This window comes from Lissotriton vulgaris, chromosome 4_1 (genome assembly GCF_964263255.1).
Source record: "Lissotriton vulgaris chromosome 4_1, aLisVul1.2, whole genome shotgun sequence".
Lineage (NCBI taxonomy): Eukaryota > Metazoa > Chordata > Amphibia > Caudata > Salamandridae > Lissotriton > Lissotriton vulgaris.
Genome location: NC_141691.1, coordinates 140,676,404 through 140,700,334, shown reverse-complemented (window position 1 = coordinate 140,700,334; position 23,931 = coordinate 140,676,404). Strand labels below are relative to the sequence as shown.

At 46.0% G+C, this 23,931-nt stretch overlaps 1 protein-coding gene across 1 annotated transcript in view; it reads left to right on the top strand.

Moving 5' to 3' along the window:
- ABCB7 (ATP binding cassette subfamily B member 7) overlaps positions 1–23,931 on the top strand; it is a 796,257-nt gene that overhangs the window by 449,427 nt on the left and 322,899 nt on the right. Inside the window, exon 8 of the mRNA XM_086918402.1 lies at positions 26–113. Coding sequence (XP_086774528.1) covers positions 26–113 — 88 coding nt within the window. The remainder of the gene's footprint in view (positions 1–25; positions 114–23,931) is intronic.

Below are 23,931 nucleotides of genomic sequence, written 5' to 3'. Positions count from 1 at the left end.
TTACTGTAGATGAATTGCTTTGCAGGACTAAGTTCAGAATTGAAATGAACAAAGCGGACAATGAGGCTGGCAACGCTGCCATCGATTCGATGCTGAATTATGAAACTGTGAAGGTGAGTGTTTCTAACTTTGTATGTTTTCGCCACAGTTACTGTTGTACAACACTTGTCCCTTCCCCTACAGATCAGGATAAATGAAATGTGTGTTCGTCTACTGGCAGCTCACTCACCATCTGGACAGCACGCCATCACGCAGCCTTAGCCCCTGGGTCTGGAACGCTGTAGGTCTCGCCGCCATCATCCTCCAACGCGGCGGGAGACTACAGCTCCCAGCGGGCTTTACGTGCACTTCCTGTTTCCCGCTGTCTTCGCGCCCGGAGGCGCTACAAAGGCGAGTCAATCCCTCGGTGGAGCGGGGGTCTACTGGCAGCTCACTCACCATCTGGACAGCACGCCATCACGCAGCCTTAGCCCCTGGGTCTGGAACGCTGTAGGTCTCGCCGCCATCATCCTCCAACGCGGCGGGAGACTACAGCTCCCAGCGGGCTTTGCGTGCACTTCCTGTTTCCCGCTGTCTTCGCGCCCGGAGGCGCTACAAAGGCGAGTCAATCCCTCGGTGGAGCGGGGGTCTACTGACAGCTCACTCACCATCTGGACAGCACACCATCACGCAGCCTTAGCCCCTGGGTCTGGAACGCTGTAGGTCTCGCCGCCATCATCCTCCAACGCGGCTGGAGACTACAGCTCCCAGCGGGCTTTGCGTGCACTTCCTGTTTCCCGCTGTCTTCGCGCCCGGAGGTGCTACAAAGGCGAGTCAATCCCTCGGTGGAGCGGGGGTCTACTGGCAGCTCACTCACCATCTGGACAGCACGCCATCACGCAGCCTTAGCCCCTGGGTCTGGAACGCTGTAGGTCTCGCCGCCATCATCCTCCAACGCGGCTGGAGACTACAGCTCCCAGCGGGCTTTGCGTGCACTTCCTGTTTCCCGCTGTCTTCGCGCCCGGAGGCGCTACAAAGGCGAGTCAATCTCTCCGCGTCGCGGGACGCGCGCGGGCGACGCCGGGCGGAGCCCGGGCAGAGGGCGGGCCGTCTGTGGCCGTCCGGGGACGACGAGGGACGGGACGGGCCACCCCCAATGGCCCCTACGCTCTACTGAAAAAACACCCAGGTATTGCTCGGAGCGCATAGGGATTCTGCACAGGGTATTGAAGCCTTTCTAAAACTATTCTTGTTACCCCTACGGCATCACCCAAGAGGATTGCTAGAAACCTAAGCAGCACAGTGTGGTTGCGATAAGGCAGGAGTCCATAAGGGAACGATGTCCACCCACCCCAATACACGCTCGGCTGGGAACAAGTTAAATAAAAGAGCTACCCCTAAATCAATAAGGGGGGAAATAAAGGAGGTTGCCCAAGCAAAGGGGAACAAACCTACAGCAATTGACTTAATGTTAAAGAAAGTCACTGGGGAAATTGAACGCATGGAACGGAGTCTATCCTCCTCGCCCAATCTCAATGCTATCACTCAAACACCCTCTAGAGACGTACTACTAGTCGATAGCTCAAACATCCAGGGCAGTGTATCCCAAACAAATAATGATACAGAAGACGTCCCATGTGCACAAACCTCAGGGCCAGAAACCCCTGAACCTAATGACACGACCCATCGGAAAACAAGGAAGCGTATGGGGAGGAACAAGGGATATCAGAGACAGAGGAAAGCATTTCTAAGAACTAATTCCCCAATATGTATTCAAGATTATAAATCAGTAGAAAATAACTCCCAGGTAGAATCCATTCCCCCAGGGTGGATCGAGTCAGTAGTTACAGATATTAAAAAACAGCTAGAATCCTTCTTAGCGGCACAACTAAAGCCTATCATAAGTAAGGTGGATAAAATAATGTGTGAGCTCTCTAAACAATCCAAGGCATTAGAGAACACACTCGCAAAAACTCCTGCTGACCCACCCCAACTAACTGAGGAACCCACAAATGATAAGGCAAACACAAAGAGAGCCCAAAATAACAACTGTGTCAGCCACTCTCATCAGGCTATAGCCCAGATTCATGAGGCCCCTAAAACTGCCCAAAACCCCAAAGGGGGAACTAACGACAATTCTAGAGGGAGATACAATCAAGGTGCGAACAACTCTCAGAGGGAGAAACCTCCCCTGCAACCACTAATGCAATGGAGACAAGATGATCACAGTCAGAGGGAAGGGAATTATAATCACTGTTATACAGACCCTGATCCCTTTTATAATACCAATACTCAGGCCCCACACATAGATTTACCCCCCGAGGCGAGTCCTTTTGTAATAATATTTGCAGGGGTACCAGAAAATAGGCCCAACGAGAGAGAAAAACACCACCAATTGATCTCCAAAATTTCGAAGTGGCTGAATATCCACAGACCCTTAAATAATGGGGAACGAGGAGAGATAGCAAGCGTAAGAAGGGTAAACTGGGTCGGGGGAAGAAACAAAGATATTAGAGGAGATTGCATAGTCGCAAACTTTACGGACACTAGTCTGGTAGAGTACATCCTGAAGAGTGCAAACAGGAATCAAACCAGCACGATCTGTGCACTCCCACTTGGGTATTTCTACCCAAGGACCCGGAACAACAATCGTGTGGGTGATGAGGGAGGGTGGACGATGGGTAGACCACAGCGCCCATATAGACCCAGACTAGTAAGCCATCCCGAACAGCCCTACTCCCAGCGGGATTTCTCTCAATGGAGAAATAGATTTGCCCCATTTCAATCACTAGAGGATATCGATTGACTTACACCCATAGAAAATATCATCGCAGGAAGTTTGACCACGAGTAGTCATCCAGGCCCACAAATAGGGGGTGAACGTGGGAGCGAGGAGAGTATACTAACCGGGAGACTAGACTCACCCCGGGGCCAGGGGGAAAAGAAAATAACCAAAATAGACTCATTAATAGATGGGGAGGATAGAGCAACTGAAACCCACAGGACAAGAGGCAAAGAGAAGAGGGAGGGTTTGACCATCTTATCTTGGAATATCGCAGGGCTGGAAGCCAAATTAAAAAGCAAGGAATGGGTAGAATTCATAAAGCGATTTCATCTGATAGCGCTCCAAGAAACCTGGGCGAGGGATTCGGGACCATGTCAACTGGAGGGTTACAAGTGTTTCTTTAAACCTGCACAAGGTACAAATTCGGGTAGAGCAAAAGGAGGTCTAGTACTTTATGTGGACTTAGACCTGAAAGGTTCCTGGTCATACACTGATTGCCCATCAGATAATATACAAGCAGCTAGACTTTCACATCTGGGGGAGAGTCTACTGTTTGTGAATTTCTATAATTCCGGGCCGGTGGAGGGGAATTTCCCAATCTTAGCGCAGTTGGAAAACTGTCTAAATGAGGAACTAGATCAAAGGACGAAGGGGCCAGAACCAACTGTCCTGTTAATGGGGGATTTTAATTGCCATTTATGCCCCAAACTACTTCCTTTAACTCCCGATTGGTCAGCTTGTCCTTTAGAAAAGGGCCCTCATTTTTCACACACTAAAGAGGGTACTATTCTGATGAAACTATTAGACAACTTTGCCCTCACTCAGGTCATGGATCTAACCGCACTTAAGACAGGTGAATCCCCAATACCGACATTTAAGGGTAAAGGTGGGGGGTCCATAATAGATTACGTCATGATATCCGCTTGTGCTAGGGAAAAGATCCTAAACACCAGAACAGAGTGGAGTCCCTTCAGTGACCACAATCCCATTCTAATAGAAATTAAAGGGAACAATTTCATTAGAAAAGATCTAGGGGTGATTCATCAAACAGAAATCCAACCAACAGACCAAGGGAGACGCCTAAGGTGGTCAGTGATTAACCCCCAAGAATTTTACGTCAAATTAGTGGAGGAAGGGAAAGCCCACATAGAGACCTGTCTAGATCATACAATAGAGGATAGAGGAGTTGTAGAGGCGTTCGAATCTTTAACTAACATTGTAGAGAAACTCCTGATAACCAAGAAGCCCGCAAAACAGCTATCCACGCCAAGATGGTTTGACTCTAACTGTTCTAAAGCGCTAAGAGACCTAAAACAGAGCTTAAAAAAGACCCCAAGGGACAAGGCCGTAATCACTTGTTGTAGGCGGAACTATAAAACTCAGATCAAGATCAGGAAAAGCACCCTCCAAAAAGAAGTGTGGGCAGACTTAAGAGAGGCCGGCGAAAATAAGGACTATGCCCAGTTTTGGAAAATTATAAATAGACCAAGTTTTCACGATCTAAGCTCTCCAGTCATCAGCTCAAATATTCTGCCGGAACAATGGATTGCCCATTTTAAATCCTTGTACAACCAACAGGAGGTAGACATTGGTGATGGAATATGGAGGGGGCCAAGGGCGGAAAAATTTGAATTATCCCTGGATGAAGTCCTCAAAGCAATCCTAGGGCTAACACGAAACAAAGCCCCGGGCCCGGACGGGACCCCCCCCGACCTATTTCTTAGCAACACGGAGCTATGGGCCCCAATGGTAACGAGAGTACTGAATGCAGCTATCAAAACGGGTCTGCCGAGATCATGGTCCACTGCGGTGATTGTCGCGATTTACAAGAAAGGCTGTAGGGACAGCCCGCAGTGCTACAGACCTATCTCGCTTATTGACGTCTCTGCTAAGGTGCTTGGGAGGGCTCTTCTCAACCGCCTATTAGAATGGACTGACACCCACAACATCTTGGTGGACACCCAGTATGGGTTCAGAACTGGTAGGTCAACTAGCGACCAGTGCCTCAACCTATACCTCCTTACTGCCAAGTACACCAAGGCGTCTGATGGCACCATTTACATGGGGTTCATGGACTTAGCAGCGGCGTTTGACAATGTCAACAGAGCCAAACTATGGTCGCTCATGTTCAACTTGGGAATTGATCCGGACCTTATCAACATCTTGAGGGAGCTTCACTGGAACACCACTGCCAAGGTCCGCTACAGTGCGGGGGGGGTGAGCACTGATCCCTTCCTGTGCTCGGGCGGGGTGAGGCAGGGGTGCATCCTGGCGCCATTCCTGTTCTCCCTCTATATAAATGGCCTGGAGAGTGACCGGACAGCACTGGGAACTGACTGCCCAAAAGTGGGCACTCGTCATCTGCCAGTACTTTTGTACGCCGATGACGCTGTCCTCCTAGCGCGAACGGCTGTTGGCTTGCAGCTCTTAATCAAGGGTTTCGCGGATTTCATGAGGAAACTGGACCTCTCCGTCAACATGACAAAATCCTTCATCATGATAGTAGGGAAGAAACCACAGAAGAAATTCGTATTCAAACTGGGGGATCATGTCTTGGACAGTGTCAAAACATTTCCTTATCTAGGTCTTCTATTCGACGAGAAGCTAAAGTTCGCCCCTCTGATAGAGGAGAGGGCGAGGAGACTTGTCTCAGCTAATGGAGCTATACTAAATTTTGCCCGTCGAATGGGACGTTGGTCCCCAGAGCAGGTGTTGACTTTGTATAGATCAGTCAGTATCTCAAAGACTATCTACGGAGCTGAAGTTTGGGGCTTCAGAGATGCTCAACTAATCCAAAGTGAGGAAGATAAATTTCTAAAAAAACTGTTAAAACTTCCGCCGAGCATCCCCACAGCAATAATACACAAAGAGCTGGGAATCACATATATAGCTGATCTGATTAGACTGAGACCTATCCTGGCCTGGATCAAAATTTGGCTAAACCCCAATGCGGAACTATCCAGACAGATCATCCAGGATTGCTTGACGAAAGAGAAATGCCTTCAAATCCCCTGGCTGAAATATGTTAAAGATACCCTGGGGAATTAGAGGAACAAAGGCTATTCTTGGACCCCTCCACGGTGGATATACATTCCAGACACTCAGTACAAGGGCAATTGCTGGATAAATATAATGGCTGGAGGAGGGAGCTTGACTCTATTAAACCCTCGACAGTTGCTCATTCGCTAGTATCTAATCAAGCAGGCATGGAACCGTACCTCTTTTTAATGTATTGTCAGCACGAGAGGTTTTTAATGACTCGTTTTAGGCTCAATTTGTTGCATCATATCTTAGCCTACCCATCAGGGTTTACTCCAACAATTGAGCAGAAGGGTGCCTGCGGCTGCGACAATAGGTCTCTGCAGGACACCCTTCATTTTGTATTATTGTGCCCTTTTTATAAAACACCGCGTCAAAGATTTTTAGTAGGTGTTTTGAAAGACTCAAATATAATCCATGCCAAATCTGCCTTACTGTTTTTGCAAAGAGCCACTGAAATGCGAACTCTATGTGCCATTATAAGTTTTCTTAAAATTGCTTTTAAATTAAGAAATACAAGGGGCTGATGAAATTGGTGGGTCCGGGCGGTATCTAGTTGGTTATACGGGGTCTTGATTCACATTTGCACTTTGGCCCTACTACTCACAAAAATCCCTTTTTAAATTTGTTGCCTTTTTTAAACAATGTAATGTCGTTCAGAAAGTTTTGTATTTGAGATTATGTATTGTTGTTATTGTGTATTTTCATGATAGTTTTTAACCTTCGAAACAAATAAACGAACTGAACCGAACTGAACTGTGTGTTCGTCTAGTAATCCAGAACAAAGACTTAAACTAGAATATGGGGCTTCAGTGGCCGTCCTTCGCTTCCCGTAGTTGAAGGATTCGGTTTCCTGTTGCTGCAGTGTCTTGAGTCAGAGAAGTGTTTGGGGATCTTTCATCCTTAAGGAAGAAAACGTGGAAACAGCTTGGAATCCAGTAAAGTGAAGCCAAGTATGGCTCACCTCCAAGCCGGTCGGGCCACGTGGAAAGAAAGAGGGTGGGTGTATCTCTCGTAGTTAAATATGTATACGCACTCTGTCAGAACAGTGTGAAGTACCCTTACAGCCATTGCTTTCCGAGTAGTGGTGGTATATGTCCTGTATAACAATCCTATGACTTTGACTTGTCTCAAGTAGCTTGTCCCAAATGTTGCCTTCCCTCCGTAGTTCCTGCAATCTTTGTGAAGAAAGTCTAACTTCATAAAGGTTTGGAAGTACAAGCATGAAGTACCCCTTGCGCCACTCTGCTGCATCCCCCATGTTATGTTTTTTACGAAGTTTTATATAGCGCAAACTTGACCCGAAGGTTTCGGGTATCAGAGCGCTTTACACGAGCACTACATGAGGATACATTCATTTTTGTTAAGCACGCAGAGATTGTGATTTGCCTAGAATCACAGGGTGTTCAGCGTCATTGCCGAGACTCGAACCCTGTTACCCAGTTTAGAGATTAGGCCAAATCCTCTCCCAGTTACAGAATTGCAGTGTGAGCTGTACCTTTCTAGTTATTTTGACTTATGAACTTACTTTTCATTTGTTTCGCCTTGCTTAAATGTTTTTGCCACTTGTGGTTTTTGTTTATAATATATTTGATGTTATCTGTTTTGGTGCAGGTGCAGTTTTATCAGGCTTTACCAAGCACTTTGCGAGAATCTAGTCCCCAAGGCAGACCTTTATTGAACAAGCGGGCGTTTCTCTACTAGTTTTGGGAACTTTACTCAGACCACCTCATGCCAGCACATACTAAGAGTGGTGACCCTGATTACCTTACTGTGCACCCTACTCCTAAGAGTTTGATGGTCCAAGTGTCCACAGCAAGGTGATCCCCACTTCATTCCCTGTGACTCACCGCCCCCGACAGGGAATTAAAAAGGATTGAGTGTTTGGGGAATCTTTGTCAGCCTAGCCTTGAGGCTGGGCAATGCCTTTTGCCTACTGGGCCTGCTATACACCTACCCTCTGGGACATGGTCAGCAAGATCTCGCAGCCCCCAAAGAGTTTAAGTCCTCCTTTGCTCAAACAATTCAACACGGCCAAGATTCAGCTAAATCTGGGATTCGGGCTGGTCTATACAGTACAGAGTGCTTGGTATGAGCGGTCGGCACTAGTGTGATTCCACATTGTCATGCATGAATGAGATGCACAAGCTTCTCTGGACATGCCTTTTGACGGGTCTCGTCTATTTGACAAAAAAGCTGATTCCACCCTGGAGCACTTAGAAGAGAGCCAGGCCACATCGCACGCTTTGGACCTTTTGACCCCTGTCAGGCAATTCCTCATCAGTTTTGGTCCTTGTGAGGCTACTCCAGACGTTTGAACGTAAGCCCTCCTCAGACCTCACTGCTCCTGCAAGAGTCACCTTAGCCTTTTCATGGCCAGGGCCAAAGATCAGGCAGACAATGTGCAGGACGCCATGGGCAGTGATCTTCCTAGTCACCACCCCCCGTGGAAAGAGCTTCCAAACCACTTTAGTTTGCCCTTATCAGTATACAACCTCCCTGTGAGAGGCGGGATCTGACATTTTCCCCACGATTAGCAGTTGATCACATCAGACCGATGGATCCTCCAGACGACCCAGCAGGGCTATGCCCTTCAGTTTCTTTCCGACCCTCCACAGCTTCCGCCCACATCCGATCTCCCCTCAGAGGAGCACCTGCCCATCTTACAGTAGGACTTGCAAGCTCTACTGGCCAAAGGGGCCACCAGAAGGATAATAGTGATGGGTTGTTACTCCTGCAATTTCCTCATTAAGAAGAAGGACGGAGGCCTTTGTCTTGTTTTAGATCTTCACTTTCCTAATGCCTTTCTGCAGAAGTACAAATTTACAAATGCATACACTGGCCCAAGTTCTGACTGCCCAGGATCCGGGCAACTGGATGGCAGTCCTAGCTAGACCTGAAGGATGCATATTTTTATATATACCCTCTGCACTTCCACAGACGTTAGCTGCGGTTCAAGGTTTGCCAGGAGAATTTTCAGTTTCTCACCCGTGCCAATCTGGTGTTTTCATGAGAGATGGCGGTGGCGGCTGCCCCTCTTCAGAGGTCGAACCTCCAGTTTTCCCCTACCTCAATGTCTGTCTGTTGAAGGCAGGCTTGCCTCAACCATCTCCAGACAACAGCAAACCTCCTGAGAGCGTTGGGGTTCTCAATCAATGAGCCAGAGTTGCACCCGACTCCATGGCAGTGCTTCCTTTCGTTGGACCTGTCCCGAATATGTTAGAGTTCAGGTCCTATCCTCCGTTTCAACCAGCCCAGGACATTTAGCTACGATCACGAAATTTAAGCCTCAGTCTTGGATCTCTGTGAGAGCTGCTCTAAGGCTTCTTGGCGTCTTAGCCTCTTGCATCCTCCTTGTCAACTACACCAGGTTACATATGCAGGCTCTACAGGTAATTCTGAAGTTCCAGTGAACCCAGAACCAAGGAAACCTGTCAGACACCATTCAAATTTCGACATAGGCTGTGCACAATCTTCAGTGGTGGCTACTCAGGCATATTTGGATAAGTGGCAGGAGCCTCTCCCTTCTCCATCTAGAGTGGACGTTAGTGATTGACACGCCACTTTTGGTTTGGGGAGTTCTTCTGGGGGAGATGATCAGAGGACTTTGGTCTCTAATGGAAACCCAAATCCATATCTGCTTGCTGGAGTTGTGAGCCATTCCCTAGGCCTTGAAGGTCTTCCTACCATCATCAAAAGGAAGATGGCGGCACTTCTCACAGATAGCACTACAGCCATGTGGTATTGCAACAAACAGAGCAAAGTGGGGTCCTGGGCCCTGTTCCATGTGGGTCTGCGCCTCTTGAGTTAAAGCGATTGGGCATCTTCCTAATCACAAGCGAGGGTCCTTCAATGACAGAGCGCACAGTGTCTGGCAGTCCATGGCACCATCCCGCCCGCGCAGCGGGCGCGCCGACGGCGCGCCGAAGGCGCGCCTAAGGCAAGCCCGTCTGGCCCCTGGCCCGACTCCTACAGATGCAAGTATGGTCTACCCCAAGGACGCTCTCCTTAATCTCAGAATACCAAGGAATCATGCCTGTGCCACATTCGATCTTTGTAACACGCATAATGAAAGCCAACAATATTGCCCTCACTGCCTTTTTACGACATTGCGTCAAGGTGAGAAGAACCCCCTAAAACAAAATCTTACATCAAATAATGTTGCCTTAGCCCTCATTAATGCACGGTCCCTATGTAAACATAGCCAAGAAATCGCCGACCTGATAATAGATTCAAAGTTAGACGTACTTTTTATTACAGAGACCTGGACAGATGACTCGTCCGGTCTGGACATGGTCTCTGCCACACCTACAGGCTACAAAGCCTATAGACAAGATAGACCTAGACAGAAAGATAGACCTAGACAGAAAGGTGGAGGGATCGCCATCATAGCCAGAGAAAATCTGGAGGTAATAGTGACTCAAATACATGATACCTCGTGCGAGGCCATGATGTTTTCTATCAAACTTAGCCAACAATTCAACTTTAAAGGTCTTCTTATATACAGGCCCCCAGGAGTCAAAACTGGCTTCTTAACGAGTATTAGTACACACTTGGAGTCTTTAGCATTAGAGGACTCGATCACAGTATTAGGTGACCTGAACTTCCACCTAGACGATAATAACCATAAGGAGACTCAAGCTCTCATTGCGGATATGGAAGTCCTGGGGTTACATCAGCTGGTTACTTCACCTACTCACCAAGCTGGACACATTTTAGATGCTATATTCTCAAGTGCCCAGGGGCTCCATGTACGCGACATCCTTCCGCTGCCATGGACAGACCATTATGCGGTTTTCTGTACCTTGGCCATGGATAAAAAACCAGTTACAGCTATTTCTCTTCCCCAGTCTATATCCTTTAAAGCTTGGCACAATGTCAACCAGCTGGACCTAAAAAACCACTTGGATGATACTTGCCCGCTAATCTCGGCTAACCCCAACCTGGCCATACAACAACTCCACGACTGGTTGGGACATGCCATGAACTCTTTAGCCCCCACTAAGAAATTATCGAAGAACAGGTCCACCCCTACCGCACCATGGTACACAGATGAACTAAAAGCACAAAAACAACAGAACAGATACTGGGAAAGACAATGGAGAAAGACTTATAATCCAACAAGTAAAACTAAATACAAGGATGCTTTGGCAACATACAAAGCCATGATTATAAAGGCAAAAAAAGAGTACTACATGATGCAAATTGAGCAGGCAAAGAACTCTAGCAAAAAATTATATGACATAACTAAAGTGCTCTCGGGCAATACCCCTGATCTGACCCCACCTCAAACCCAAGACATGTGTGATGCCCTGGCTGACTTCTTTTTCAAGAAGGTGGATGATATCTATCAACCTTTTTTGGCCAAAATCACGCACACTAAGGTTCCCAATATTAGTCAGGAGGACTCAAAACAGACAGTAACTTCATCCTTCACTGATTTTCTACCACTGACAGAAGATCAGGTACTAGAAATCGTGTCGACAATCAAAGCTGGATCCAAGCTGGATCCTTTCCACTTTCGGCGCTCTTACCGGCGATGGACTCGATCATACCAGTCCTGACACAAGTCTGCAATTCCATCCTGCTCTCAGGGATATATCCCCTTAATCTAAAAACCACACTGCTCAAACCACTGTTAAAAAAACCAGGAGCCGACAAGTCAGAACTAAAAAACTATCGACCCATTGCCAGTCTCCCGTTCATGGCCAAAGTGGTGGAAAAGGCCATGAACATACAATTAACTGAGTACATAGAAATCCATAAGAAGTTAGATGACACTCAGTATGGTTTTCGGAAATACCATGGGACTGAAACCGCCCTTATTAAAGCATCCGAAGATATAAGAATAATAAGAGACCAAGGCGGTACAGCGGTGTTGGTACTGCTGGACCTTTCAGCAGCTTTCGACACGGTCGACCATAGTATTTTGGTCGACCGTGTCGGAAAAATGGGCATCTCCTCCACGGCAAGAGCTCTCCTTGCTTCCTTTCTCTCTGAGAGAACGCAGGCCGTCACTCTTGGCCCGTACCAATCTGCTAAACTGTCACAACCGTGTGGGGTACCTCAAGGCTCATCCCTGAGTCCGACACTTTTTAATATCTATATGTCGGACCTGGCCAATGTCATCAAGGCACATGGGATGAGCCTAACCTCCTACGCGGACGACACTCAATTGGTGATGGCTATAAGAGGTGATGGAGAGGAGGTAGCTAAAAGATTCCAGAGAGGACTGACGGAACTAGGTGACTGGATAGCAGCGAATTGCCTAAAACTTAACTCGGAAAAAACCGAGGTAATGATTTTTGGACAACTCTTCACAGAATGGCCTGCCTCGTGGTGGCCCCAAACTTTTGGTACCCCCCCCCCAATCCGGTGACTAAAGTAAGGAACTTAGGGATACTCTTTGATAGCCTTTTAAACTTCATGGACCATGCTAGCAAAGTGGCCTCTATAGCCCATCACAAACTACGCATGATTCGAAAGATAAGTCCTTATCTTCCTACTACCGCCATTAAAACTCTGGTGAGCTCACTAGTCTTGACATCCCTAGACTACTGCAATGGGCTTTTTATCAATTCCCAAGTTAGAGTTATAAAAAAACTGCAGACCATACAGAATGCAGCAGCACGTCTTATTCTGGGAATTCCTAAGTTTGCTCCTCTCTCTGACGCCATTCCTAAACTACACTGGCTGTCGATCCAGAACAGAGCTAGATTTAAATCACAGTGCATTGTTTACAAAGCACTAAATAAACAGGGCCCGCAGTTCCTTAAAGACCATCTACGTCCTTATCAACCTATACGCCATTTGCGTTCTACCAACGGCAACCAACTAATGGTACCCCGCACCAAAACTGTGATGTGGAGAGACCAACGGTTTGTGGTAGCAGCTTCCAAACTGTGGAATACTCTACCCCAGGACATTAGAGCATGTCCCACACTACTCCAATTCCGCAAAAAACTGAAAACTTGGCTGTTCAATAAATAAATTCTTGGTATAGAACAGTGTTCTGAGCAGGCAGCTTAACATCTAGCTGGCAAATTAATCAGCGCCAAGACACCCTAGGGTATATGCTGCGCTTTATAAATGCCAATAAATAAATAAATAAATAAAATAGATAGCAAGTAGACCCCAAAGTGGTGCAAGCATCTCTCGCAATGGGGAGTACCCTGGCTGGATCTTTTCACTGCCACTGAGAATGTGCAGTGTTGATCGCTTTGTGCATTAGATAACACTCGCTTGAGGACTCAATCCAGATAGAATTGAACTCTGGACTCCTGTACACCTTACTGCTTGCTGCTTCTGCCCTCCTACCGGTAGTTCTGTAAAAGATTAGGAACGTCTGCGCCCAAGTCAATGTAGTGGCTCAGGATTGGACAAGAAGAATGTAGTATCTTTGTGGGCATGAGTACCTGCCCTCCTATCAAGCTGCCACTTTGGGAGGAACCCCTGTCTCTCCAACAAGGTGGGATCTTTCTCCCAAATGTATGCAATCTACATCTCCATTCATTGCGGTTGAGAGGCTGCAGCTGACAGTGGCTTATCTGCGAGAAGTGATGGATGTCATCCTCACCGTCAGATGCCCTTCCATGAATTCCATTTATGCTGGGCAATGGGACAAGTTTGTGGCTTGGTGTAGTAACCGCACAATCGACCCTTTGCAGTCCAAGCTAGCGTACATTTGTTTGTTTTATCTTTGACTTACCAAGACCTTCTATTGGGGGCTCTATGAAAGGCGTTTTTTCAGCACTTTGTCTTTATACTGTTGCCAGACCAACCATCCTTGTTTAAATTACCTGTTATATAATGTGGTTTCTGAAAGGGTTGATGCATGTTTCCTCCTAAACCATTTTTGATCTCAAAGTCGAACTTTTTTTTGATCTTAATGTTTCTCACATAAATGCCCTTCAAGTCGATGCCTAGTTGCATGCTGCACCTCTTTGTTTTTAAAGACTATCTTCTTCCTCATTGCGATCATTTCCGTTTGTCGCATGAGTGAACTTCAGGCTCTGTTCTTGCATCTGTTCTGCATTGCCTTTTTTCCAGATAGACTGGTAATGGGGACGTGGACGGCCTTCTTTCCTAATGTTGTAACTCCCTCGTTGGACAATTTAGCATGGTCTATGTCCTTTTCCCTTCATTTAACTCTCTAAAAAGGGGAAGAGGCTTCATTGGCTGGAACCCAGAAGGAGGTTATAGCTTTAAAAGTTTTATATTGATCGTACCAAGGAACACAATGTGGGTGATCAGTTTTTGTGGCATTCTCCCAGGTGAAGAAAGGCTAGGCTGTGCAGAAGAGAGCCCTGTTGAGGTGAATAGTCCTATGCACTGGCCAAAGCAGCCATCTGATGGACTGAGACCCCAGTCCACTAGGCGTTCTGCTACTGCTTGGGCATGTGGAGCGCCTGTCCTTGACATCTGTCCGGCTGTGACATGGACTTTAGTACATAGATTAACAAAGCACACCTGCCTTGACGGCCAGGTCTGGCAAAATGGGGCATTTCACCTGCTATGTCCTGCAAGGCATTTTGGTCCACTCCACAGACCATTCGCTTCTGGAGGTGCATCTTTTCTGTCTATTCTAAGGTGAGGAATCTGCCATTAGAAGTATCCATCAGAAGAACTCAATCTAAACGCAGATTCTTCACTGCCCTCTTACCTCCTTGTTCTGTGGAGTGGTCCCTTTTTCTAACAGCTAAAACGGTCCCAAGGTAGGAGTCTGCACTCTGATGCTATCTAATTTTCCCACTTCACATCTGAGGATGCAGAAAGATGAGCAAGGAACTGACATCAGCGCGCAGGGGTGGTGGTTAAGCGCGGCTACGCTCCATTACTTGGAGTCAGTGTGGTGCCGCATGATGCCACCTGGCAGCCCTCGGGAACGTTGCTCGTGAAAGGTGTTCTGGCTCCAGTCTGGCATCTGGGAAGTATTCTAAGGTGAGGAACCTGAGATTAGATCGAGTATCCACCAGAAAGAGAATTGATGAAGCGAATTTATTATTTTCAGCTAATTTGATCAGTAGAGCGTATTAATCTGGATAAATCTCAGTTCTCCTTGCTTCCGTTGCTTCTTCGGACTCCAGGAAGGTTTTCAAAGGTTGTGCTCCTGCGTCAATTTCAGTTTGAAATCTTGGACCAAATGCAGCGACCATCAAATCGCACCTGTTGACTCAGACTTACAACCCTTGTATAGTTAAAGATGACCTGACCTGCTTACATCGGCTTGAAATATGGACCTGATTTACCTCAGTGCAAACCTCCAAGGGCACCAGGCTACCGCAACAGTCTGTCAAACATTCTCGTCATGCCCACTGTCCAGAAAGGGTGTGCTAGGCCCCTGTGAACCTGGATCAGAAGCATCGAAGGCTCTCTCCGTCGTGAGCAAGAAGCCAAGACCCTTCCTGTTTAAAACTTACTCCTCCCACAAAGAAACCCTTTTTGCTCTCTCTCATTTTGCTTTGTCTGGCCCTGTCTTTTCTCATGCTGGTCTATTGCTCACAGTTGACCACATTGTAGGGACTGGTAAGTTCTAATGCAACCATCCCTATAGGCTACAGCGGTGAACCCCAGAAAAACCACTACTCACGACACACAAGAAGAGCATGACCCGAAGTACATTCAAATACAGCAAGCAGAATCCTTATCCCTCTGGTCAAACTTATGTTTTGAGGTCTAATGCAGGGATGTTCATAGCTGGTTCAACGTGAGTTCACCGGTATTTATTGTCCCAACACTGCCAGTGAAGCTCAGTAATGGTGCATTACATTTCGTAATGTTCCAAACACGCAACTCTGCCCGCTGTCAACCTCTTATCCTCTGTCTGTGTGTGGCTTTAACAGCCTTAAGGTGACCTTGTTTGTTAGCAGTATTTCATTTACTCTGCATTTCATCAAACCCACATTTGAGCTGACGCTCCTCTCATGACCTTGAGGCGTCCTTCATTCAGGAAGCCATTGTGATGGCTTGTGGAAATGACGCGCATTGAGTGCACAGAGATCTGCCATACGGAGGTGTCCTTGTCCCATTTCCGCCCTGAACAAGCAGGGATGCGCCGAGCAGAGTGACGTAACTGGCATTGCTTACTGCTTTTGTGCTCTGGATTTCACTTGTGTCTTCTTAGGAGCTGGTTTGCCGCACTGAGGAAGGGAGTGTGGCTTACCATGAGCATTGTGCTCTCAGAATGTTTCTTCTTTAAACTAACATTGACCCTCTTGTCTGAGGAGTTCCAAATAGGTTCAAATGCTTTTCAGAAGTTACATTGAAGCAAAAGTTGAGCGAGGACATATGACCCAGTCCATAACTGCAATGACCATGAGCCATTGGATTTGTGTTAATGGGCTGGGTGTAGCTGTGATGCAGCAGATGAAATGTAAAATGGAGGAATGAAAGGTCCGCAATTCAGTGAGTTAACCAGAAAGAGGAGACTTGAAAGTTAGAAGAGTTCCCTTTTTGAGAGTTGGGCCTTCCCTTTTGAGTCTGTTTTTTGTTGTACCTCATTGTACTTTGCATTTGTTTGCTTCTTAATCTATTTATTTTAAGTGCAATGTGTATCCTCCTTCTACCTAGGACTCCCGTGACACCAATCACCGATGAAGGTGAGGTTTCGGACGCACTCTTCCCTCTCATTGAGCTCGCTCTGTAAGTGCATGCAGGAACGAAGACAGGACTTTAGAGATGGTTTTTGTGTCAGGTCACATGTAAATTAAAGTGCATGAAGGACATATGACATATAAATATCAATGAAAGGGTTGATTATACAGCAACCTAGTGATGCACTATGGTCAGACCTGGGTGGATTATGGTGTGTAGGTTGGGTCTTTCTCTGTACGTGTATTGTAATGCCATATCAGCATGCTGTGGTGTCTATACAAGAGACACTCCTTGCTGGGCATGTATGTTCATTTAGAAGAGCCTTCGGTGGATGCAGATGTATTCCAGCCCTCCTTATGCACACAGTACCCTGCTTGCTGATGCTGGTCCTGGAGGCCTGGTTATTCTGAGTCGGTGTAAAGCAAGAATAAAGGGCAATATACAGCCAGAAATATGTGGCCTGCCATGGTCGTTGCTTGTGGGCCTTGAGGTGAATGAATTAGGGGCTGCCAGTAACAGAGGAGGGGCCACACGTGTGTCTTCTTGATGAATGGATCTCCCGTGCACTGAAGCTGCACAGGTATTTTGACACATATCCAAAATGATTGCTTAGCTATAGAAATGTTTTACTCTTGATTTACATTTTAATGTTATTAGTAGTTACAGCAGGTCCATAAGTGTCTGAGCGCTTTACTCAAGAACAGTGTATAAGCACTTAAATCTCATTAGATTACATTTTGCTGCGTGAAACTTCCCAGTTACAGCCAAGGATGATCGATTACTTTGATGTATAGGCCAAACATAGAAGCATGCGGATGTCCAGCCACAAAGTCTGCCCCATCACTAGGCAGCACCACTCGTCGCTTTGGAGACACTACGAGTCGTATCCAAGCAAATGTCCACAGAACGTCCTTGTATATCTGGCCCACGAGGAGGAAACCTTGAAGTGGTGCAAACTACAGTAGGATGCTGGCAAACCTGGAACAGACTGGTATCCTAACGTAGCATCGTAGTTGGGTATTTCATCAACTGCTGGGAAGTGACAATAGGATTTCTGTGTGCACAATAGGTAAAAAACATTAACATGCACACTAGAGGCGGCACCAGTGGGTGGAACCATTTGACAGAAGGAAAAAGAGTTTATGGTCATGGCTAGTAGAGTTAGGAACTCTACTAGCTCTTTGGCACAGCGAAGACTGGAAGTGTTAGAGCTTATTGCGAACAGTTACTATTTTTAGACTCTTGAGTTACATGAAGGAAATGATGCTTCTGGATTGGAAAGTATGGAATAGGAGGAGTTGACAGTGGGTAAATGGTTGACATTCAGATTAATGGTAATCTCGAACGTAAAATTATTCATGTTTTAGAATATCTCTGGAACCAATCAGCAACAACAACACTAAGCACAGAAATCACATTGTTTGGAGGGGACAAGATGTGGGAAACGTGGCCCTCAAGAGGAGATTGGGAAAGGATTCGATGAGAAGGCAAAAAAAGGCGAAAATGTGCATACAACGAGTGATCCAGCAAAGTCACAGAACCACATTACTAGAATTGTTGAACGCTCATACTAAGTTTCCAACCGGGTTTTACATTCGATATTACATTTGAAACAATGGCTTAATAGAGCTACACTAAATGCCCCATTCCCTCTTCTTGAGCATAGGAAAGAGGCTTTCGGTCTCTAAAGCACCATATGTCTTCAGAACCCATGCTTATTATTCTGAGGTCTACTATCCTTAGGACAATAAGCATGCAACAGTAGGTGCAGTTCCGGTTATGCTATAGGCGTATAGAGCTGTGAACACTATAAGAATAACACTATAAGACATAAATCAAATGATTCAACGGCAATCTTTTCTTTTGTATCACTTCCATAAATCAACACATACTTTCACATGACACCAGAAGGTGTAAACAATTTACCTAAACTCACTTTTGCTTTGGCTACAATCTGTATTATTTCTGCTACCTTGGATTTCAAAATGGTCGCTTAATCCATACTCCTTTATGCTGTAAATATGGGAGTATACTGCAACTATTTGTTTGACCATAAGAAGAATTGCTTAATCGCAGTGCTCACTTTCTTAAACAATTTATGCGGCCTTCAAAAATGTTACTTAGATCCCCACAAAGCAATCTTTGCTTTCTCGTGTTTTTCAAACCTAAGGGCATTTTACTAAACACCTGTGCAGTACAGTAGAAGATGAGACATTACCAGTCCTCACCTGGCAAGAGCATCCACATCCACGAAACGCCAATCAAGCTAAGAGAGATAGTGTCTCTGACATGGTCGATTATATTGTCATTGGCAAAGACACCTTCATTGACCGCCTCCTGCACTACCACCTCCTCATACTTCAAAGATGAGGAAGAGGAGCAGGGCGACGCATACCATCCTCTTGCTTAGCCTCTCCCACAGTTATCCAATAACACTTACCAGCAGATTTCTTTAGTCACATTCAAAACACCTTGCAGGTACTCTGTAGTTCGCTTTCACAGCAGTCATTGATACGGTCACGGAGAGCTTTGCATCTGGATTCTGTAAACTAGCCAGTGCTGCCAGAAAAGACATCCTTCCAGTAATGTTTCAAAGTAAGTTTTTTCTTCCAGTATTTCAAGTAAAAAAAATCAATCATGCCATATATTGAACACATACTGTTTGGTAAGCATGCAATACAAAACATTAAAACTGATCCTCAGCGTGTTGTAAGTGAGAAAAATGTTTCCTGGTCATAACTCAACTGGTGGATCCCAGTCGTCCTGCCATGATAGTTGTTCAAATCCTTGGTAGTCCAAGAATACTGTAGTCTCCCACCTCCTCTCAACCGTTACATCTTCTGCTTGCCATTAATCGAGGAGGTGCGTGGCCAGGCCAGTGTCCAGGTAGCCACTCGGTTTCCTGATGACTTTTATAAAAGAGGCTTCTTTGGGGGTTTCCTGGTCCAACTCCCTCATCTCTTTCCCATCCCCTGAAACATATTGACTATTGTTAGTGGGGGGGGACTCCATTCTTTCTCCTTTGGACAGCCAGCCGCTGCTAAATTCTTTGACTTCATTCACGCAGCTGTCAAGGCTGTCAAACTACAGACATTTGTGAACTTAATAACTCGGTAATGACTCCCTGCTTACAGCCTTTTTATTAATCCTTTTAACTCTGATTTTATTGCGTATGTTTGTACTGGCTTTAATTATTCATATACAATAAAGTTACTTATTTACTCCTTTGGTCATAGGGAAATCGTGCCTTTTCCTCTTACCTGATACTTGAACCCTCTAACTCAGTATTACTGACAGTCCCCTGAAGCCTTTGTTCTCTTGTAACTGCGGCCTGTTTCTCGGTTTGGCTGTTGCAGGAAAAAAAGAACAAAGGTAAACTGCATCTAGTGCCTTTGAGGGAGTATGGAGCTCAGTGTGTTTTGTCTAAAGTCTCAGTTCATCTGGGACACACACACGGGGCATTGTAAGGGCAGTGTCTTCTTTCCTTCCTGAGCAGGATAGCTCACCTACTTTGGAGGAACCACATGTAACAGAAATAGACTCCATGTGGTTTAGGAGGTCTCTAGAGTTGCAGATTGACATCACTGGGTTGTAATACCTCTGAACACACACACATCTGTATCTCCTGAAGCTTCCAACTGCATTCTGAAGGTTCTGCAGTGCAGATAAAATTGACAACACAAAGTTGATTTTTACACTAGAAACAAGAAGACATGAGTGCAAAGCAGTTGTCAGTAGAAGCTCAGCAGTCTGATACAAAGCAATAGAGGATTAGGGTTCTTTATAAATCAGACATATGCAGGGGAAAACTAAGCTAGTAGCAGGTTAGCTTAACAGACCCAGGTAGGAATCCCACAAAGGGGAGCCAGAAGATCCACAGCTACACCCTGTCTTAGAAATAATGCCCAAATGGCTGTCCAAGCTGATGAGGTAAGCATGCATGCTGCTTCTGGCAGTTTTAAGGCATGAGTAAGCTAGTTCTGGGGCACATATATGCTCTTTATTTCAGGAGCCAATCGTCACAATCTTTGGATTTGTCTAACTCTGCTGACCAGTGCAGGATCTGTCATCAGAAATGGAGTTCATTCCATCAGACAACATCACCTATGAGCATTTTGAATTTGGTTTGTCAGAAATACAGGTTGTTGTGACAGGAAATGCTCACCTGCCTTATGTCATTTCCCGTGTTTCTGCTGGGACACAGTTTTTTCCCCTTGTTGATCCCAGCAATCATACAATGTCTCTGCGAGTTCCCTCTTGCACAAACTGAGACCACAAAACGGTGCACCTCTCTCTAAGGAATTGACTGTTGTCATCCCAAACTGTTCCTTGTGGAATTGTCGGTGTTAAAACTGTATTCAGTAGTAAAGGAACAGATCTTATTACCTTTCTCCTACAAAGAGAGGTGCATATTATTCCCTCATGTCCAATAGATTCTGCTGGTCTCCCTAAATTGGGCAAAATTCACTTCCATGTATGCAATATGAACGAAAGGTACATGAAGACTGTGAGTATGGTGCTGGGTGAAGTGGAACCTGGGTGTTTGTCTGATGGATGACAGTGCACCAAACGGAGTGCTCAAAACTTCCTGTAGTAATCAAATTTCTTCTATTTATATTCGGATAAAAAACCTTAGCCAACGCGTTTCGTTCGAATGAACTTCGGCAGGGCTCTTATGTGTAGTGAACATCCAGTACACTAATCTCAATGGTTAGCTGCTAAGTTGACCATACACGGTTTTCCCCAGTGGCAAAGAAGTCTTTGGCCAGAGAGGGACCAATATGATAGTTGTACGTTCTTGATAATGTGGCGATATCAGTCTCCGCAGAATAAGTAGCAAGATTAGGATACGACCCGTATGCCGGCCGCCCGTTCGATTCACTCGTATAATAGCGAGTACAACGACATCGAAAAATTTAGAACGAAACTCGTTGGCTGAGGTTTTTTTATCCGAATATAAATAAGAGATTTGATTACTACATGAAGTTTTGAGCACTCTGTTTGGTGCACCGTCCTTTTGTATATGAACTTTTGAATCTGCTTTGCAGAAAAGTGTTGGTGCGGCACACTCTGGACAATTTATGGACTTACATATTACACTTTGAAATGTCATGTGCATAACCTTGGTCAGCCGCCGGTTTTGTTTCAATTAAGTGTTTGTCTGATGGAGTACAGGAGGAGGTAATCCATTTTGTGTGTGTGTCTGTTAATATCTCTTTATATAGATATGGACCCAAAATGATGGAGAAGTTTATGAAAATCTGGTAAACTTTCTGCTGACTTTTAAGTTTGCTCCTTTGCATTCCTTCACCTTGCCAAAGTATTTCAGTTGATAGTTTTAGGTTCATGTGGGTGGGGTTGTTCGATTCCTTCCTTAGTATTTTGCCTGCATTGCCTCTGCCAGTGTGCTCCTATCTCCACCCCTACATCTTGCTGTCTGGGCCCAATATGTATCTGTACCTGAGCTGATTGAACCACTTGATGAAGGACCTCTGTTGTCCGCCGCAAGGCAGCGGGCACACAGCATTTGTTAGAGCACTCTACTTAAAATTTGAACTACTTAAGAGAACTTGGAGGACAAATACTGGCCAGATTGAATAATACCTTGTTCCAGGATGCCTCATGGCCAAGAAAAGAAGTAAACACCAGTATATTTGAGGAAATACGAAGTTACAGGGTCAGAGAGTTACCATACTGCTGCCTTCCTTCCAAATCTCCTGGCCTGGGATAATGTGGTGGCAAGATGCGACCACCACATTATAAACTGTTGAGTGGCTTTGGAGATATCGGTGTTTCAAACCCGCTTTGTAATATCCGTCCTGTTCCCCAGTTCCTTAAGTCCATTTCTCTGTATCTTTGGGCACCTGTAGTGCACAAAAACCAAACCGATACTAGATAAAGGAGATAAGTGTAAGAGTCATTCTTGTTATCTCAGTGATTCAGCTTTTGTGTGAGGTTTGTTCACTCCAGCCTACCGGTATCTAAGCCAGCACGTCTGTGAGAATTACACACAGTGTTGTGTAGAACCATTTACCTGTACGGTCAAAATCCTAACCTTTCGAACATGTAAGAAACCCTTGATTTTAGCAGTGATGTCCTCTAGGCCAATTGTGAAGTACTGTCCTTTTACTGTTTAAAGGCCGACCTTTCTTTATTTATAAATATTGAATTACCATGTCAATGAATGTGTTGTTTTCCCAACCTTCTTTCAATTCCTGCTCGACCTGGACAAAACAAACGCCTGTAACACAAAGGACAAATATTTCATTGCACTTGGCTAAAGGAACAATGTCCAAAAAGTTCCAAACAGTGCATTGCAAGGTAATGAGCTGTATGAGACTCTGATTAATACTCTCTCAATCTAAGTAAACAACAGTTCTCCAACATTGGTATCTTTTGGAGATTCACAGGTGACTCTCTGCCCTCCTATGTTTATAAAGCTCTTGATCTCAGTGCTTGCACCTTTGAAAATAGGATACCTGGAACTCCAAGCATATGCACATCTTTGTTTGGAGTTGAGAACTAAATAGTGAGCTGGGTGTACTGTGGGGTATTGCTTTGCATGAATGCAATTTCCTACACTGCTGTTGTACTAATATACCAGCATTTAATTAAGCATTTACCTCATGAAACTAACACAAGGACAGGGGCGGCTGGTGAAATTTTCAAGTGGTGGGGCGCGCGCAAACTGATTTGCGAGTGCGGGTCCCAGGCCATTCAGGCCGGCGGCGACCCCCCCCTCCCCATACACAACACTCAAAGAAATGTATTCAAACACGCATACACACAAAAACATCCATTCGCATCACTCTCCACTAAACATTCATGCATACACGCACGCTTGCAACAAACACTTTAAAATGAAAGAAAAACACACACACTTACCTTGCTGCCGGTCCCGGTCCGTACCACCTCTGGGCTCTGCTCCCCACACGTCACAGGCTCACAGCGCCCCTGGCCAATCCTGGGGCACAGGTATCTTCTCGCCCGCAGCACGCCCATTAGGGCTCCTAATGGGCATGCGCAACGTCGCAAAAACACATGTGCGCATGCGTGGGCACCGGTAAAAATTCACCCTCCGTCCCCACGCATGCGCACTTGTGTTGCCGCCTGTACAATCATGTCAATCAATAAACATGACGCCAGACCGCCCACCCCTTCAGACTCAACGCAGGGCGGTCTGACGTCATGTTGATTCATTGACATGATTGACACTGAGGGAGCTGCGGGCGGCTTCGGGCAGGGGGGGCTACGCCCCCACACCCCAATGGACGAACCGCGCCTGCACAAGGAGATGATGGACGGGGCGCTGAAATGTTTCAAACACTCACCCCCAGTCACAGATCTGGGTTGAATCCATTATCGTTCTTTAGCTCACTTTGCCACCCCTGTTCGGACCCAGCCATATGCAAATCAGTCGTGGCCTTGTTACTCATGGGAACAGTCCAGCCGAACTGCCATGCCAGGTCCTCCCTGGACCAGAAACAAGCATCCTGGGTTTCGGGGTAACACCCCTCATCAGCCAGGCTAGCTTG